This window comes from Drosophila suzukii (assembly GCF_043229965.1).
Source record: "Drosophila suzukii chromosome 2 unlocalized genomic scaffold, CBGP_Dsuzu_IsoJpt1.0 scf_2c, whole genome shotgun sequence".
Taxonomy (NCBI): Eukaryota; Metazoa; Arthropoda; class Insecta; order Diptera; family Drosophilidae; genus Drosophila; species Drosophila suzukii.
In genome coordinates, this window is record NW_027255896.1 from 27923105 (window position 1) to 27942681 (window position 19577).

A 19577-nucleotide genomic window follows, 5' to 3' on the forward strand; every position below is an offset into this window, starting at 1 on the left:
ACCAGTTGGTGTGTAATATACATGAATTGGGCCTTCAAATTCGTTAATATTTATTATATTAGTATTATTTATAAGTGAGCCAATTTCATAGGATTGGTAATGCTCATTTAAGCTGCTCACAAAAAATTCTTTTGTTGTGATGTCACCTTTTCTTTATATGTTGGTGTCGTATCCCCTGCGCAGACATCAATGTCCTAAAATTTGAAATTATTACAACCTGCTATGAAAATATTAAAAATTAAACTTACTTGTGCTCGCTTCCGTTTTTGGAGCTTCTCGCGGAACTCGGATTTTAGACCAAGATGTTCTCTCTTGGAAAATATTAAATCAAGATCTGAAGCACTAATGTACTGCAGCCTTTCGTAGTTGTATCCACACTCTAGGAATATATTGCAAAAATAAGTCTCAACTAATAATGGCTTACACATGTGTATATATATATGTGCACACATGTATATATATGTGCACATATGTTGATTTATAAAAACCTAAAAGCAGGTCAAGCACAACCAAATTGACCTCGTGGTCCGTTAGGAATTGAAGCAAAAGTGGATCCTCCATGGTACTTCGTCAAACTAATGCACAAATAAAGTAATTTAGTTAAAATTATACATACTTACCAAGTAATTACATTTATAAACACCTTAAACTTTTCTTTTGTCACGTTTTACACTAAAATTGACGCAGTAAATAAAAGTGGGACCACCGCATACAAAGCGTAATTATACCGTTGTACACAGAATATACACAAAAAGGACAAATTTATAGTCATACTATTTTTTCGAAGACTTTTCGATATTACGTTTGATATGAAATCTTATCAAAATGATTCGAATTCATATCATTATGATACGGATTTATATTAACATTTGAAGTTGATATGATTTCGTATCAAATTGATATGAATTCGAATCATTTTGATATGAAAAAATTGATATGTGAAAATTGAGGAGACAATATCAAACGGGTATTGTTCCGTTTTTTTCTCTGTGTAGCAAAATCATACATTATGACCAGGTTTGTGTACCAGCCTTCTCCAGACATGGCCTAATATTTTTAACATACGACTTGACCTTTGACAGCAAAATCAATTCTTTTACGTATAGAGATTACAAAAATATAAACTATAATGAATTAAAAACGGAATTTTTGTGTTGTGACTGGTCATGTATTTACCATCTTCGTCATGTAGATTGTCAATTAGAGGTTTTAACCAACAATGTCCAGTATTTGTTCAACAAGTTTGTGTCCCTAGGGACCAAGGTGATTAAGCCAATGCAAAATCCATGGTTCAGTAGTGAAATTAAAAACCTAACCCGTCAACGAGATGTAGCTTACCTCCGGTGGAAGCGGTACAAAACTGATGAATTTCGAAAACAATACAAAGAGGCTAGGGTAAAAGTAAACAAAAAGATAAAATCAGCAAAGAAAGAGCATTATAACATACAATTTAATAATTGTGTTAACTCAAAAAACAGATGGAACAAACTAAAACGGTTAGGTATTGGAAAATGTAAGCAACAGACAGAGCCTGAGGTGGATGTCGAATTAATAAACAAAAAGATTTGGGAAATAGATGTACCTGAAGCAACATGCAATCCGTACCTGAATACTCAACACCTCTGTGATAATAGTTTTAGCTTTATATCTATAAACCAAAGTGATGTCCTAGCTAGTACTCTGCATGTCAAGTCCGATGCTGTTGGTCTCGATAATATGAGTCCAAAATTTGTTAAGCTTTTGCTCCCCTTAATGTTGCCCCATGTTACATATATTTTTAACACGGCTATTACAACGTCTTCATTTCCGTTAATATGGAAAAACGCCAAAATTTTCTTAATTCCTAAGCCAAACAATGACTATAGACCTATTTCAATATTACCTTTTCTATCAAAAGTCTTTGAAAACCTTATGTCCTCACAGATTCAACTATACTTAGCTAATAATTCTCTACTTGACGAAAAACAATCAGGATTCCGTAAAAAAAGGAGTTGCATTACTGCAATCACTAATATTGTAGAGGATATAAGACAAGAACTGGACAGTAACTGCGTAACGTTTTTGACGCTCCTTGACCACAGCAAGGCTTTTGATTCTGTGAATCATAACATTCTCTGTACCAAGCTTAGGAATATGTTTAATTTCTCAACTAATGCGACGAAGCTTATTAGGTCGTACTTAACGAATAGGTTTCAAGCAGTCGTCTCTGGAACGCAAGTTTCTTCTCTCCGGAACTTATCCAGGGGAGTGCCACAGGGATCTGTGCTAGGCACCCGTAACTGAAATACATGACTGTGTACGTATAAGTAATAAAATGTTGTGGCTAATTGAAAAATGGGCAAAGGAAAATGGCTTGGGTATAAATCCTAAAAAATCGAAGTGCTTGGTAATTGGTAAAATGCAACTTTCAACACTTTCACTCCAAAAATTATATATAAACCATACGCCGATAAGCTATGAAGTGAATGCAGTTAATCTAGGCATAACATTTAACAATACTTTATCATGGAGCAACCATATAGTCAAAGCGACAGGGCGTACACATGCTCTGCTGAGAAAATTTTCATTCTCTAAATCGTTCTTAACTGAGGAAGTTAGACTTTTAATCGCCAAAGTTATCCTCCTGCCCACTCTCTTTTACGGCATAGAAATTTTTGAAAATTGTGATGCGCGGGCTTTGCGTACATTAACTGTAGCTTTTAATTCAGTTGTCCGTTATGTGTTTAACTTAAGACGTTTTGACCATGTATCAGAACTGACATATAAAATACTTGACCTTAACTTGACCTCCTGGATCGATCTCAGAATTTTAATCTTCTTTCACAAAATAGTGACGAGTGGAGAACCAAACAAGGAAGAACGCTATAGTCGAGTACCTCGACTATCAGATACCCGTTACTCAGCTAAATAGAGATATGCAAGTAGCAAAGCGAGATTAAAATGCGCCACCTACCGGCGGTATACAGATTTAAGCGTTATGGGCGTTAGAGTGGGCGTGGCAAATTTTTTTTTGGACCAATCGATAGGTACTGACGAGACCAATACATTTCAGTTAAAATTTGTTATCTAGCAAAAAAAATTGTGGGCGTCACAGGCTTTCGCACTTTGTGGGCGTTAGAGTGGGCGTAGCATATTCGCGTGACAAACTTGCGCTGCGTATAAGGCTACGGAATCTAAATCTGAAATCCCAATTCTCTATCTTTGATAGTTTCCGAGATATCCACGTTCATATTTACGATTTTTTGAAGTTTGTGGGCATTTTATGGGCGTTAGGGTGGGCGTGGCAAACTTTTTTTTGGGTCAATCGATAGGTATTGATGAGAGCATTACAGTTCAGTTAAAAATTTTATTCTAGACTCGGCTAGTGATCCTGATCAAGAATATATATACTTTATGGGGTCGGAAACGCTTCCTTCTGCCTGTTACATACTTTCCGACGAATCTAGTATACCCTTTTACGGTAACGGGTATAAATATCTTTTCAATAAACTTACCCCAGCCACATCTGTAAGAACCAAAAATTACATATGCCCTCGAATACAAACACTGTGTTCGAGAAGGCAATTTTTCCTAAATGGTATCCGGCTATGGAACAATCTACCGCACCAATACAAAACAATTAGGAGCGCAACTCAATTTTACAATAAAGTTAAAGAACTTTTAAAATACCAGTACACATAAGTATAAAAATTAAATGAAATTAAATAAAACAAAAAAAAAAACAAAACAAAAATAAAAAAATAAAAATATATATATTTTAAAAACAATAATAATTGTAACTAAGAAACTACGAAAATTTGATGTTAGTCATTAATATTAATTAAAAGCGAGAGAAATTGTTTTAATAACTTAAAAATAATAATAATATAAAATATCAACTCAATGTGACTAGCCCGATAATTATAAGTTTGCACTTGTAGCGCTAGGATATAAATAAATAAATAAATAAATAAATAAATACTCTAAACGGAAGAGCAGTATTCTAAATTAATAAAATAAAATAAAATAATAAATAATAATTTGGTAGTGTATGGATCATCAAATTCCTTAGAGCAACGCTTTATAAACCCAAGAACACTCATAGCTTTTTTACAGTAGAAGTTATGTGGGAGTCAAACTTAAGTTTAGGATCTAGGAGAACTAAACATAACAATAAACAAAGCTTAACATCATCAGCATACATTGGTATACGAGAGTGAGTTACGATAGAGGGAAGATCATTTATAAACAGAGTAAACAGCAAGGGGCCTAAATGACTGCCCTGAGGCACTCCAGATGTCACGTTACTCATCTTGGATACAGTGTTTTTGAATAAAAGTTTCTGAGATCTACCATTCAAATAACTTGAAGTCCAAGTTACCAGATTATTCGGAAACCCGAGCTGATCTAATTTGAATATCCATCTAGTGCAAAAGATGTCAATTCGAGCACGTTTGTGGTGGTCGATCTACGCTTAACAAAACCATGTTGACACGGCGATATTAAAGAGGAGCACAAATGTTGCAACTAAGAGGTAATAATGCGTTCAAATGTTTTAGGAATTGCAGACAATTTGGAGATTCCTCTATAGTTCTGAACACTAACCTTCGCACCCTTTTTGTGGAGTGGAATAATAAAAGAATCTTTCCAGATAGTAGGAAAAACAGATGATGAGATAGACAAATGGAAAAGTTTAAGAATGGGTTTACAAATAGTTCGGGCACAAAACTTAAGAACACACCCAGGAAGTCCATCTGGCCCCGGAGAATAGGTTGGCGTTATAGTTTCTAAATCACTTAAGAGAGAACTTTCGGTGATTACAGGAGAAACAAGGAAGAACGCTATAGTCGAGTACCTCGACTATCAGATACCCGTTACTCAGCTAAATGGAGATATGCAAGCAGAAAAGCGAGATTAAAACGCGCCACCTAGCGGCGGTATACAGATTTAAGCGTTATGGGCGTTAGAGTGGGCGTGGCAATCAATCGATAGGTATTGACGAGACCAATACATTTCAGTTAAATTTTTTATCTAGCATGAAAATTGTGGGCGTCACAGGTTTTCGCGGTTTGTGGGCGTTAAAGTGGGCGTGGCAATTTTTTTTTGGGTCAATCGATAGGTATTGATGAGAACAAAACATTTCAGTTAAAATTTTTATTCTAGCATCAAAACTGTAGGAGCCACAGTTTTGGGCGGTTTGTGGGCGTGGCACTCTTCATCCGGACAGACAGACGGACAGACGGACATGGCTAGATCGACTCGGCTAGTGATCCTGATCAAGAATATACATACTCTGTGGGGTCGGAAACGCTTCCTTCTGCCTGTTACATACTTTCCGACGAATCTAGTATACCCTTTTACTCTACGAGTAACGGGTATAAAAATACAATTTGCCCTGTTTAAGTGGTTAGGGTAGCTAGAATTAGACCAAGAAACAAAACTATAAGTAGATTGGAAGAATTCAGCAAATAAATCTGTAATTTCCGTAGATGCCTCAATAGAGTTTAATCGTACTGATGATGGCAATGCTGAAGACTTACGCTTAGCATTAACAAAGTTATAAAACTGCCTCGGATCCTTTGAAAATTCAAATTTACATAGGTTCAAATACATGGAATAGCAATGACTGTTAAGTACATTAAAATTAGTACGAGCCACCACATATCTTTGTTCGCACCCAAGGGTGCTCAACAAGACCACACCCAACAAATCAAGCAGAAGCCAAGTTGGAAACAGTACCAGGAGCTCAGTAGCACCCACTGCAGATGAGAATTTCTGATCAGCATATTATACAGCACATTTTACAGTGTCAGCCGACCCAACTACGCAACTGCTACCATAATCAAAATTCCCTGACCTTAGAAGCTTACTTCTCTAATCATTACACTAAACTTCCGTGTTCGAAGTAGTATATAAAAAGGTATCAAATGAAGAATAAATCAGTTATCAACGCCACTCATAACTCCGCGGTTCTACTTCCTACCTCTGGGAATAGGGCCCGTAATACACTATCTCAACTAGCAGCTAACCATGTTAGCTCAACCTCAGCGCAGCTCAGCAGCGCCTGTGGTCCGGCATCGCAGTAACCATCGTTACCATTGACGCGACGCGATCGGCTTGCGAGTGTCTATTTCGGTTAGGCACAAACAATCTTGAAAAATCGGATGGCCTACCCGACTTTTTGTACTTTTTATAGAAGTTTGTTTTAAGGTTTCTAAGTCTTTGCAACTCATTAATAAACTTACGAGAAAAACTATCAGGAACACATTCACAGAAAAACTAGTTTAGGACACTATAAAAAAGTTCCGCAGCATTTTCAATATCCAAGCAATTATATAAATTTGTCCAGTTATATTGTAAAATCATGTTGTTAAGTTTATTAAAGTCACATTTACGAAAGCAACTTCTTTTAGTCGGAGAAAGTAAAGGAGAGAGGGTATCAACGCAGGGAAGACAAATTGTTCCAATGTGAAATGATACCTGTCTTCTGGCACAACTAGTGGGTCAATTCTAGATACCGTGACTTCAGACGGATCTAAACCAAATACAATATCTAATTGTCTGTTTAATGAATTACGTATAAAGCTAACTTGCTGTACTGATAATTCTAACAGACCGTCAACGAAGTCATGGACAGATAAAGGGGGTAGAGACAAGTGAGTCAGTGGATGGGGACCAAGAAATATCAGGGATATCGAAATCACCCAAAATAATCAAAAGATCCCTTTCGGAAAGATGAGATAGAACAGTTTTTATTGCATACAAATGTTGCTCTTAAATTGTTAAGTCGGATCCAGGTAAAATGTAAGAACAAGTTACATAAATAGAAAAAGATTTCAAAGAAACTTTAAAACCAACGAATTCTATGTCATTGGGATAAAGAAAGTATATTCTCTCCGATTTCAAAGTAGATGTAACGGCAATCAGCATCTGATATCTCCGGTTTCAGCCATGTCTCAGAAAAGGCCAGAATTTCTTCAGAAAAGGCAGAAAAGGCTTCATATTAAGTCACCTAGCATTTTGATAGGGCAAAAATAAACTGCTCAATTTTTTGGCGCAGGTACTGTCGTGGAATGCCTACTATTAGTTCTCCGTCTGTTTGGAACAAATTCTTTAATGACCAATTCATCATTAAGCCAAAAACTTTTAGAATTAAGTACATCAAATACTTCAGGAGGAGAAAATATTTTAAATAAAGATATCCTACAAACATATGAAAAATTAAACCCCTCCACTGTGATGTTTTTGAGATGGGAATTCCTGGTGTATAAATTCCAAAACAACTGCAGATGTGATTTAAGGTGTTAAACGAAACACAAATAATTGCTTTCTATATGGAATAATCGAGAGTCTCTTTCTTCCGCCACCAACAATCTGAACATCATTCGTCTGATTATCGAGACCAGGACCTCCTATAGAGCTTATTTCACTTGTAGGCACAGAAAGCTGCGTAGGGTTTCACCCCTTGGGCTGACTAGCAGAAACAGGTACTCCTCCAGAGCTTTTTGTACCTATGGCAGTGAAGATTTAGACCCCCCAGCGCCAGTGGGTGGGTAAGATCGGGTAAAAATATTTGAAGCTATGTTGGGATTTGGAACTGATGCCTTTATTTCAACATATTTTAAAGGATCGGTCTTTTTGCGTTTAGGTGACCCTACTGACACTTATTTACTATCAAGGTCAGCCCTAAACTCTTTGAAATCAGCACCTACGCTCATAAGTTTATCAAACCGTTTCATAAAACGATCATTGGTCAGCGTCACATAGCCATCCAAATCACGGTCTATCTCAACGCATGAGGCACAAGTCCACGAAAAACCAACACGCAGATCAATAGAGTCTTTTATTCTGCCATCAAGTCCAGTACATTTCGGATGTATATCTATGTTGCAGAGACGACAGTAATTAAAAACGTCATTACGTGACGATCCAAACTGACAATCTTTTTGGAACAAAAAAGACCCATTTTTAGGCATTTAAATTCAAGAAAATAAGTTATTTATAATACCAAAGAATCAAAAGAATTATAAATACCTCACTTAATTTGACACTGGAATCAAACAATAAAAATGTAGACACACAAGAACACAAAAGTATAAGAGCGCGTAGAGACTGCGAGAGCGCGAAAGAGTGGCTGTCGACTGAGCGTGGCTTGTGAAATACAAACAAAATATACACGACAACAGTTTAGACGACAAGAAACGGGAGAGAGATTACAAGAAATTTGTGGGAAACAACAACAAAAGCTATTGAAACAAATGCACCACAGCGTACAGAAGTTACAATAACAAAATGCACAGAGTTAGGTTTTGTTAAAATTTCTACAATAAAGTAGACAACTAAACATAAACAGACGATTTAAATCACAAGCACAGCTGGCTATGTTGGACTTAATCACAAAGCAAGGCACCAGTATCACAGATATTAATGACAAATTTACAAAAATCACAGAGCACTGAAAAAAGTTGTCAAATATTACTTATTTGAATTTAGGAGTAGAAGTCTGAGGCCATAAATAGAAAATTACGGTTTTTGTAAGCTTTTTGAGTTGAGATTAATGTTGGAAGGTTGTAGGAACTATGGAAATTTCCGCATATGGAATATTGATACCAAACCGTACGAGTTTATCGGACTTAAAGAATATTTGGGCCCCCTTTTATCTTTGATAGTTTAATCAAAAATAATTATATTCTTTTAGTAAGCAACACACTAATTGAATTGTGACAAGCTAAGTCTCCCACCATTGTCACCGGAAAAATGTAGAAAACATAAACTGTAACAATGCCTTTAGAGTACAGCCAGCAGGAAGTAATTGTATGATATGTTGTCAGGTTATGATAATTAATTGACAACACATTTTTCCCAAGACGTGCTTAGAAACCTGGTCTGTTACTCATAAAAAGTGTCAAAACTGTGTGCAACTTATTAACACTCAAGTCCTGAAGCTTGTTGTTGGAAGGGCTTCCCCCAGCAGACTAGAAGTAGCAACAACTTCACAATTTGCAGCGACTCCAATAGTTTCCATAGGGGATCCCAATCATAGGATTTCACGGAATTATGCCAGGAGTCATCCATAGGTACAGCTCCAAAATGGCATACCAAATATACCCTCACAAGATCCGCCAAATTTGCAAAGACTAGACACTACTCAAAGCACTAATTATGCAGATCCTGGGCAAGATCGGAGGCGAAGAGGTCGTCCAGCCCGTCAAAACAATTCTCAACCTAGAACCGATCCCGAAAACCACGCAATACAGAATATGATCGAAGAAACTGTGAAACGAGTTATGTCGAACTTAAGGATTAAATCTCAGTCAAATATGGGAGGATCACCTTTACAACCTGTCCCTATCCCAGCCCAACCTATGGTATCCACGAGTAGTTTGATTAAAAACTGGAATATTCAGTTGGATGGTGGTCCAGGGGGTATTAAGGTGGAGCAATTCATTTACAGAGTAAAAATTCTCACTGATGCTACGACTGATAATGACTTTCCGGCAACGTGCAAACACCTGCATATTTTAATGACAGTTCAAGCAAGAGATTGGTTTTGGAGGTATCATAGTCAAGTATCACACGTAGATTGGTCCAATTTCTGTATAGCCCTAAGGCTACAATATAAAGACTTCACGTCAGATTTTGTGAGCAAAGAACGTATTCGATCAAGAAAACATAAACACGGAGAGCCGTTCGCTGTCTTTTACGCCGCTGTTGTGTCACTACTTGACAAAAATTCAGCTAAGATGGATGATGAAGAGGTATAAGAAATCCTTAAAAAAAACTTTCAGCCTGAAAGCCGCTGGATTGGATGGATTGGCTAACTCAACAGTTACTATACCAGCCAATCCACTCAATCACTAACCTACAAAAGCTAGTACAGATGCAAGAATCTCTTGCCAAAGAACTCAGCTACAATTCAAAACCAAATGCCAAAGTTACCTATAGCTTACCGCCGGCAGGTATACGCCGTAGAAGAATCCAACGACGAAACTGATGAGGAAGCCTTTCTTGAATCTGAAGTGGCTGCCTTTCGGCAAGGATCATCCAAGTTTATTTGTTGGAATTGTGATGTTGAAGGCCACAGCTGGGAAAATTGTCTGGCAGATCGACTTGTCTTTTGTTATGGTTGCTGGGGCAGCTAACGTATACAAGCCGCAATGCAAATCTTGTCTTAATCGCCAGTCGGAAAACCGCGTGAGGGGAGCAGTCAGCAACAAAAAGTTGCTCCCGAAATCTTAAGGAAGGTTTCAGCGAATGATTCCTCAATAAAGGGTGACTTCTTAAGACCTTAAAATGCAAATTTTCAAGTCCCATAAGCAAAAGAACGTGGACTTCTATTTAAACCATACCATGAGATTTTAGCTAGATATTTAGAAATTAAAAACAAGGAAAAACCCAATAGTCGAGTACCTCGACTATCAGATACCCGTTACCCAGCTAATGGGACCAAAAAGAAAAGGATATATGCAAGCAGCAAAGCGAGATTGAAATGCGCCACTTACCCGTGATCTTAATATATGGTAATGTGGGTGGTAGACAGATTTAAGCGTTATGGGCGTTAGAGTGGGCGTGGCAAACTTTTTTTTGGATCCATCGATAGGTATTGATGGGAACAATACATTTCAGAAAATTGCGGGCGCCACAGGCTTGGGCGGCTTGTGGGCGTTAGAGTGGGCGGGCATATTTGCGTAACAAACTTGTGCTGCGCAGGGATCTAAGGAATCTGCATGCCTAATCCCAGTATTGTAGCTTGTATAGTTACATACTTTCCGACGAATCTAGTATGCCCTTTTACTCTACGAGTAACGGGTATAAAAACAAGGAAGAACGCTATAGTCGAGTACCGCGACTATTAGATACCCGTTACCCAGCTAAAGGGACCAAAGGGAAGTGGAGATATGCAAGCAGCAAAGCGAGATTGAAATCCGCCACCTACCGGCGGTAGAAAGATTTAAGCGTTATTGGCGTAAGAGTGGGCGTGGCAATTTTTTTTTGGATCAATCGATAGGTATTGACAAGACCAAAACATTTCAGTTAAAATTTTGTATCTAGTATGAAAATTGTGGGCGGTTTGTGGGCGTTAGACTTCATCCGAAGTTTCAATAGCCTGGCAGACTATGCCGAAAAAGCTTAAACGCAGCGGATGCCCAAAGTAGTGTGAAAAATACCCGAAGTCGGGCCAAACAGCTTCATTTTGAAATGGTTTTCCGAATATTTCATTATTTTCTTGGATATTACCACCAGCTTTCTCCTGCTTTCCGTCTCGCTCTGCCCTTACACTCTCCAATCTCTCTTTCTCCAACTCTTATTCTCCAGACTATATTTCTGCACTATCTCGTTCACATTCTTCTTTCCGTTTCTATGCGTTTACTTCCAGTGTGTATGGCAACAGACGTGTATTATTGCTGGCGCTAATTATTCAACTTCTCACACTAGTTTTAAGTTATTCCACCTAAATACCAAACAGTATTGCACATGTGCCAATTTTGCTGAGATAAGGCTTCAAACTCTTTAAATATTAATTTTTAATAATTCTTTTTTAGGTAACAGCGAGTCAGATGAAATAGGCCCAGAGTTTTTGGCGAAGTTGAGTAACATAACAATACCAATAGGGCGTGACATATCATTCACTTGTGTTGTGGACAATTTGGGTCCATATCGGGTAAGTAAAAACATATCCAAGTTGACTTTTTTAAAAAATTTAAATAAAAAAACATGAGAATTGACTTAGTCGAGAACACCTAATAATAATAAGTTTAATATGAACACAAAAAAATATTCACAAAGTTGGGCTCCACAAATTTATGCTTTCTTCTGCGATTTTTAGCTGAAGACATGTTAAGTTTGTAGCAGGCCGGCCAAGGCAGCCCTAATCGCACTACGGTGAACCCGAAATACACATATATATATTCCAACCTCCTCCTGAAGGTTGTTGTGTTGTGATTCTGTAAGGGTGTGGAAGTGCCGCTCCGCAGGAACAGCCGTCAATTGTCGGCCACCTGCCGAGGTACCACCGCGAATGGTAACCTATCGAAAGGTCTGGCACTTTCCTGGCTCTGCCATTAAAGGCACCCCCACCCGTGGCCACAATAAGTCCAAAAAACCCGGGACTGATGAACTCATCCATCGTCTTTATCGGCAGACTCCCTTGAGTGCATTTCGTCGGAGGTAAATGTTGTAGTTGCAGTTGTAGTTTTAGCGATGTGAAACATGCAACAAGCCCTGAACAGCTATGTGACAGGGTTCTAAAACACCTGCGTATATAGCTGGATTTAGAGAGTGGCGGACGAAAAGCTCGCAGCTTCGAATCGGCACAGCTTGCAAAGTATTGCACACTTTTGGGAGCTGCTGTTCATCGATGCACAAAGAGGAGTGATTTCTTATGAAGATCGCCCTTACATTACTCCTCTAGCGGTAGGTCTGCTTCATCTAAGCGTTGCATCTCGACATTCCACGAAGGCAGGGAAAGTCCTCTTTTAAGAAGCGCTGCCTGAGCACGACGTCCATCAACCAGGGAAGACTTCCACGAACTGTCCCGCCAAAATCACAGGTGATATGCTCCTGCCAGCTTTTGCCGAGGACAATATTACCCAACGGGACTTAGCAAGACCTGAACATCATTAGATTCCACCCAAAATAAAAAGGTCGGAGCTGCGAACGAACGCCTCCGACAGCGGGCCGGTGCTGGGATCTCTACTGGAAGAGATCTCAACGCTTATTATAGACAAGAGACGAAAGGCGCCCACGGGCAAGAGGGCACAGCAAAAAAAGTCGAGGACAAAAGCCTGAGGCAGTTCCCGCCGCTTACGGCCATAAAGCAGTCAGGTCGGAGATCTCAAAAAGCACGAAAGATGAAACCAGCTCGGGTAGCTCTAACAGAAAGGCGCGCGGAGACAACAGACCAGTCTAATCCTGCGTTGCTTAAAGTACCAGGTGGGATGAAAGCGGACAGAAGGACCAAACCGGGTACCATCCTTGTTGACGCCCAGGGCAAAACCTGCAGTGAGAAACTTGGACTATCAGCTGTCCAACCTGAGGAACTGCGTCAATAAGTTGCGCCTCATCGCTGATGGCAAGCTGCTGCTGTTTCTTGCCCGCCGGAAACAGGAAAGCACGCAGGAAATGAAGGAATCCATAGAGAAAGCTATAGGAGACGAATCCGATGACAGGGTCCTTACGAAAGACTCAGAGATGGTTGTAGAAATGAGCGATCTGAATGCTCTTTCCATGAAACCGGATATTATCTCGCCGCTAGCTAAGCAGTGCGGCAAAGCTAAGGACATGATAGTAGTCAGAAGCATTCGACCCGCTTCTGAAGACTTACAGACTGCTTTAGATAGGCTACCCAGGATGTTGGCTAAGTTGGATCTAAGTCGGCTGGACTGTGTTTCGTATAAGGCTCAGAGAAGGGACAGTAGGGTGCTACACATGCCGAGAACAAGGGCACTTCGCATCCAGGTGCAATAGCCGAGGCAGAAGCGACTGCCTCCATTCTGGGGCCAAGGGGCATAAGATTGCAGCTTGCGTGGATCCCGCTAAGTGCCTATTGTGCGCGGCAAAGGGAAAGACAGAAACCAGGCACGTAGTTGGAAACCGGATATGTCTCCAGGTTAACCTAAACTACTGTAGAGCGGCGCAAGACCTGCTGTTCCAAACCGTCAAGGAGAGGAGGTTCGAGCTCGCCTTCCTAGACTCGATAAGAACGGCTGTTTTTTGAATATGCGGAAAAAAGCTATCGACCTCAGTGAGCAAAATACAGCGAAAGGTTTCGTCAGGGCGAAGATTGGCAATTGTAGGTCTATAGCTGCTACTAGGCTCCATGCCTACCGATAGACTAGTTCGGCAGCATCATAGATGAGCTCATTCACGACGCAAGAGTTTGTTCAATAGTTTTAAAAACAGGAAACTTTATCGCATGGGCAGAGAAGTGGGGATGCCCCCTCACCGACGAGAGGCTCAAGTTGCAAATAAATTCAATAAATTAAATTGGGAATAAATAAAACAAGGGAAAACGCTATTAGTTACCCTGCTAACATACGAGATTATACTAACGCCACAAAGCGTGAAACCTTACCTTGCGCTGCGCAAGAAGATCAAGAATTACATGCAGAATGCCAACTTTCTAGCTTTTACAGTTTTCGAGAACTCAGCCTTCATATGGACGGACGGACAGACAGACGGACATGGCTAAATAAATTCGGCTGTTGATCCTGATCAAGAATACATATACTTTATAGGGTTAGAAACTTTTATTTCTACCTGTTACACACTTTCCGACGAGTCTAGTATATCCTTTTACTCTACGAGTACCGGATATAAAAATGAATCGAAATAAGTACTTAAGGTGTGCTCAGAACGAAAAATAAATTTTTAATGTACGAAGTGTTGTTACTTTTAGAAATATTTGTACGTTATATTTTTCAATTAATAAGGTTAAATTATCTTATATTTAAAGTGAAATATATATTTAATTTATTTTATTAACAGAAAACCCTTCAGTTAAGATATAGGTGATATTTAGAAAAACTTCGTTCCATATCAGTATATTGAAGAACTTCAGATAATTTAAATTTTAGAAGCAGATTTAACACAACAAAAAGAAAAATGGCTTATCTTGATTTATCACTTTAATCATCCGTTCAAGACAAGACCCCTTTTTTAAAACGCAAGACTGTGGTTTTTTTGGCGGTCTCAAGAAATGTATCGTAAATAATTTGGAGGAATAGATTTGGATGTTTGTTCCTAAAAAGATCGCCTTTGTGGAACGCAAGACTGCGTTTTTTGACCGTCTCAAGAAATCTATCCTGTAAAACATGGAGCAATCGTTTACATCGGAAAAATTTAGTAAAGGCAACTTATAATCGCAGTCAAGATCTTCCAGAGTCTCTCGATTGAAACAAAATTGTTCGACCGATTGAGGGATGAATTTGATGAAATTACATTACTTTTCAAATTGCGCTTGAGAGGTCACATTAAACAGCGCAATCGAATTTAGCAACCTTTATGATGGTCAATCGATCTCGTGTTTCCGAACTAAAGTTGCTTAAGTTTTAGTTATACTGAGAACGCGGATTTTATGTCAATCAAGGACAAGGACCTGGAGAAAAGCTTTAGCACCTCCGATGCTGTCTATTAGGCCCAGCGCTGGAACGCATAAAGTCATTAGCTATATCGTCAACCAACTGTAACGAACTGATTTTATGTGTCTGCTCGCTACGAGATTCGTGCGGCTAGCTCAGAAGATTGTGTGTTCGTCCCACCAAATTTATATGACGTGATTGCCCGTAGATCAGTGAGAAAACAAAGGGTTCAAATGGTAATAGTGGGATTTATTCTCGTGGTATTAGTACAGCGGGTGTGTTGCTGGACTGGCTTCGGTATCTCCTGGCTCTGGTTTCGCCAGCTGCTGGCGCTCCTCTTTCTGTCTCCTCGACGCGTTGACTCGGCTTCCACTGGATCCTGGGTTTCGGGGCGCTCGTAGTGGCCGCCTCCGCTTCCTTGCCGACGCGCTGCCTCGGGGTCGCTTGTTGCGCCTTAGACCCGCAGAGAGTTCGGCCTTGTGGGCTTAGGGAAGCGTCACCGTTCTCAGACTAGGGTGAACAAGATTTGCTCTCCAGGCCGACGCCTTTCGAGGCAATACTTGTCCCTGGCTCTGTCCCGGACGGTAACTTCACTTCACTTTGCTTTACGCCTAGCGCAGACGAACGTTCCACCCAGCTTCACCCTAACGCGTGACGTCCGCTCCTGCGCTCCCCAAGGAGCTCCGCGCGACGAGGGTAACGTGGCTGCCGGAAATGTCTGCTGTCTTCTGATCAGTATCTCGTCGTTCTGGCACTCGGGGAGTTAGGCGATTGCTGTTCGCGAACTTCGCCGGTAATCGCAGGGCTCTCCAGGCGGCCGCCTCTTGATACCACAAATCGATCTACCGCTCGTCCGTCACGCCAGGTCCTGCTTGGTGGGGCAAGGTACGCTGGGTCGCAGACAACTTTCCTCCCTAAGCTGACGGTTCTTCGTCGTAGGACTCTTTTGCTTGTCTCTGACAGACCCGCCGGGCGACTCGCCAGGGTGTGGTCGTGACAAAGTTGGAAACAAACGCCTTTACTTAGCCGCGTGGTGCCTTCCAGAACTCAGCTACCTGTGTCTCAATTCGGAGATTCCTGATGTCCCAATCCCGAACGTCTCGACGTGGCGATCTTGCTCCGTGTGTGCTTCCCACGGCGCTGCTTCCGACGACTCGCTTGGTTGTAGCTCCCTCGTAGATTATTTGCTTGACTGACTGTTTACTTGGTACTTTAACTGATCTTGAAGGTTTGACTCCTCGTGATCGACTGATCCAGCTGCCAGCGCTCTGCGGCCTTATATAGGGCCTCCAGGAACCGTTATTTCCCTATTGCGCATGGCACGCTGAATCTCTCCACTCTGGGTCCAAAGTCCGTGACTCCTGGTTGACCCACTTGTCCTTCACGTACCGCTTCCAATCGTTGCTCCGCCCACTGCTGCCATCCCGCTGATTCCCTTGATGCTTGTGGCACGCCTGTGTGCCGCTCCTCTGTCGAGATGTGGCACTTCCTCTCCCGGTCCAAAGTTCACGGGAGAGTCCAAAGTCCGGTGGAGTTCCGTTATCCTGTTTTTGCACACGGCACTCTTGCCTTGCCCGCGAAGTCTCCATTCTCTCTCGATCTCCAGGCTTACTCTCCAAACTCTCTCGCTCTCCATCCTTGGTCTCCAAACTCTCTCGCTCTCCATCCAAGTCTCCAAACTCTCCTCGCCGCGCCGTTACTACGCGAATTCGCCGCGTAACTGGTAAGCGGCCGGCCATCTGCTGCTGCTTCTATTTGTGGGGAGTTATTCAACTCCTCACATTCTCCCCTTACTTCGGGAAACATTTAGAACTTGTTTCTACTCTCCGGTGTTTCCTTGCATGTCCTAGGCTTTGAGTCCTTGTGATTCCCGCGTTGCTCCCTCGTTGCTCCCTCGATGCTCCCTCGACGCTCTTAACTCCCTTGAGTTTCTACAGCGCTGGTCATCCTCCCCGTAGCAACTTTAAATCTCCCGCGCCGATATTTGCCGTGTTTCCACTGAGACATCGATACTCATGGGCTATCGATCCCCGGCACTCCTATCCATGTTTCCTCCGCCTGGTCAAACCATTCGTGCGTGATCTGGACTGCGCGTCTTGTATTGCTTGTCTCCTTCCGCGCACACTCTCTTCTACGTGGCATAATCGGTTGACTCTGGCTCGCGCCCGACGCTGAAACCTGTTGCCTTGCGGTTGGATCCCCACACGTTAGCCGTATCCTTGTGCCGTTTTGTAAGTGTCCCTTCCGCCTGGCGTTATCGCGGATGACTCTGGCAACTGCCCGACGCTGAATCCTGTTGCCTTGCGGTCGGGATAACCATCCATCCTTATCCACGTCCTTGTGCCCTACCCTTATGGTTGACCTTTCTGCGTGGCGTGTGGATGACTCTCGCTTCGGCCTGACGCCTAATCCTGTGGCCTCGCAGTTTGGATCAACGTGAGATCCTTATCCATGTCCTTGCTCTATCCTGATTGTCTTGTCCGTGTGGCGTATGGATGACTCTCGCTTCGGCCTGACGCCTAACCCTGTCGCCTCGTACCTGTTGTTAGACATCTGACGTTTCTGCTGTCTGCTCGTTTTGTTGCTTGAGCTCGCCAACGTGAACTGTCCTTTCTCTCTTCGACTGTGTGTGGCGAATTTTACAGATCACTGGAGAGACGAAATCTACAACCTGGTAAGGGCCATCGTACCTCGGGGCTAGTTTTGCAGCGAATCCTTCTGCCGCTTTGGACAGGTGATGTTCCTTGGCCCACACTATGTCGCCCACCGCTGGTGACCATCGCCTCCTTCTCAGATTGTAGTGTCTGGCTTGGTCCTGGGACGCCTTTTCCATATTTCGCCGCACGATCTCAAATACCTCTCTTAGTTTTTTGGCATTTTCCTCAGGGGTCTCCGTAGCTCGTCCAGTGCCTAGGGCTTCCTTATCATATAGGCTGCTGGGTAGACGTGGTTCCCTTCCCTGGGTAAGAAACGTCGGTGTATGGCCGGTGGATTCCGATGTGCTCGTGTTCACTGCTAGCATAATCTCCGGCCACTTCTCGTCCCAGTTTCTCTGGTCCTGCCCTGCGAACTGCGCAGTCATGGTCTTGACCGTTCGGTCGGATTCTCTTGTGGTGTGTATGGCGCGGTGAATTGTTGACTGATACCCATCTCAGCCAGGAAATTTTTAAATATGCGGCTTGCAAACTGTACTCCATTGTCCGTTATGACCACCTTCGGGACCCCGTACCTTGCGATTATGCGCTCCCTAAACACCTTCTTGAGCGACTCTGCTGTCGCACTGCGTAGGGGCACCAGTTCCGTCCATTTCGAAAACCTGTCTATCATGACCAGCAGCATTTGGTTCCCGTGCTTAGATCTTGGTAGGGGTCCAACGAAGTCTGCACATACCGTGGCCCATGGTTCCTCCGGCACTTGGGTCAACATCTTCCCGGCCGCCTGCATCTGATTGGGCTTAAGCCGCAGGCAAATCTCGCATTTTCGTACATGGGCTCGGGCGTCTCTATGCATGCCTGGCCAGTAGTATCGGGCTGCCAACCGTGCAATTGTCCTCCGGCTTCCTACGTGTCCCGCAGACAGTGCGTCGTGGTTTTCCCTCAACACTGTTTCTCGTAGCGACTTTGGGACGCACATCTTCCATGACGCGACATCTTCACTGCCTGCTCGGTGAGGTATGTTTCTGTACAGTGTCTCACCATCCATAACATAGTCCGGGTACTTCTGCGGTTGGGTCCTTATCTTTTCACTATGTCCTTGATCCAGCTGCACCCTCCTGAAGTTATTGTTGCCGACGCCTCTTTTACTTCTCGTAGCGTCTCTGGTAGTGGTTGTCTTGATAATGCGTCGGCCACCACGTTTAGCTGACCCTTTCTGTACGCTATCTCAAAGTCGTATTGTTGTAGCTCCAGGGCCCATCTGGCGATCCTTCCTGAAGGGCTTTCGATGCTGTTGAGCCACCTTAAAGTGGTAACCTTCCAGATATGGCCTGAGCTTCCGGATCGCCCAGACGATCGCCAAACACTCCTTCTCCGTTGTTGAATAGTTCTTCTCCGCGCCGTTCAGTGTTCGGCTAGAATAGGAGATTACTCTTTCGCCCTTTTCGGTGTCCTGGGTCAGTATTGCTCCGATGCCGTAGTCGCTGGCGTCTGTTTGCAGGATGAAAGTTCTACTGAAGTCCGGGCATGCTAGCACCGGATCTGCCACGTGTCTTGCCTTTACTTCCTCAAACGCCATCTGGTGCTCTGGTGTCCACTCCCACTTAATGCCTTTGCGCAGCAGGTCATTCAGGGGTTTGGCGATTCTGGAAAAATCTGGTACAAATCGGCGGTACCACGACGCTACTCCTAGGTATTGCCGGAGTTCTTTGACGGTCGATGGCGGTTCCAGTTCGGCGATGGCGGCTACTTTTTCTGGATCTGTTCCTATTCCCTCGCTTGTCACTCGATGTCCCAGGTACAGCAGTTCCTTTTTAAAGAATTGGAATTTTTCTGGAATCAGCCTCAGGTTTGCCTCCTTTAG

At 42.4% G+C, this 19577-nt stretch overlaps 1 protein-coding gene across 2 annotated transcripts in view; it reads left to right on the forward strand.

The window, feature by feature from the left end:
* Positions 1-19577, forward strand: part of DIP-lambda (Dpr-interacting protein lambda) — a 1126682-nt gene that overhangs the window by 141692 nt on the left and 965413 nt on the right. For both annotated transcript variants that reach the window (XR_011605241.1, XM_070998417.1), the window contains exon 2: positions 11523-11641. Coding sequence is in view for 1 of the 2 variants with exons in the window: in XM_070998417.1 (XP_070854518.1) it covers positions 11523-11641 (119 nt within the window). In the remaining variant the exon portion in view is untranslated. The remainder of the gene's footprint in view (positions 1-11522; positions 11642-19577) is intronic.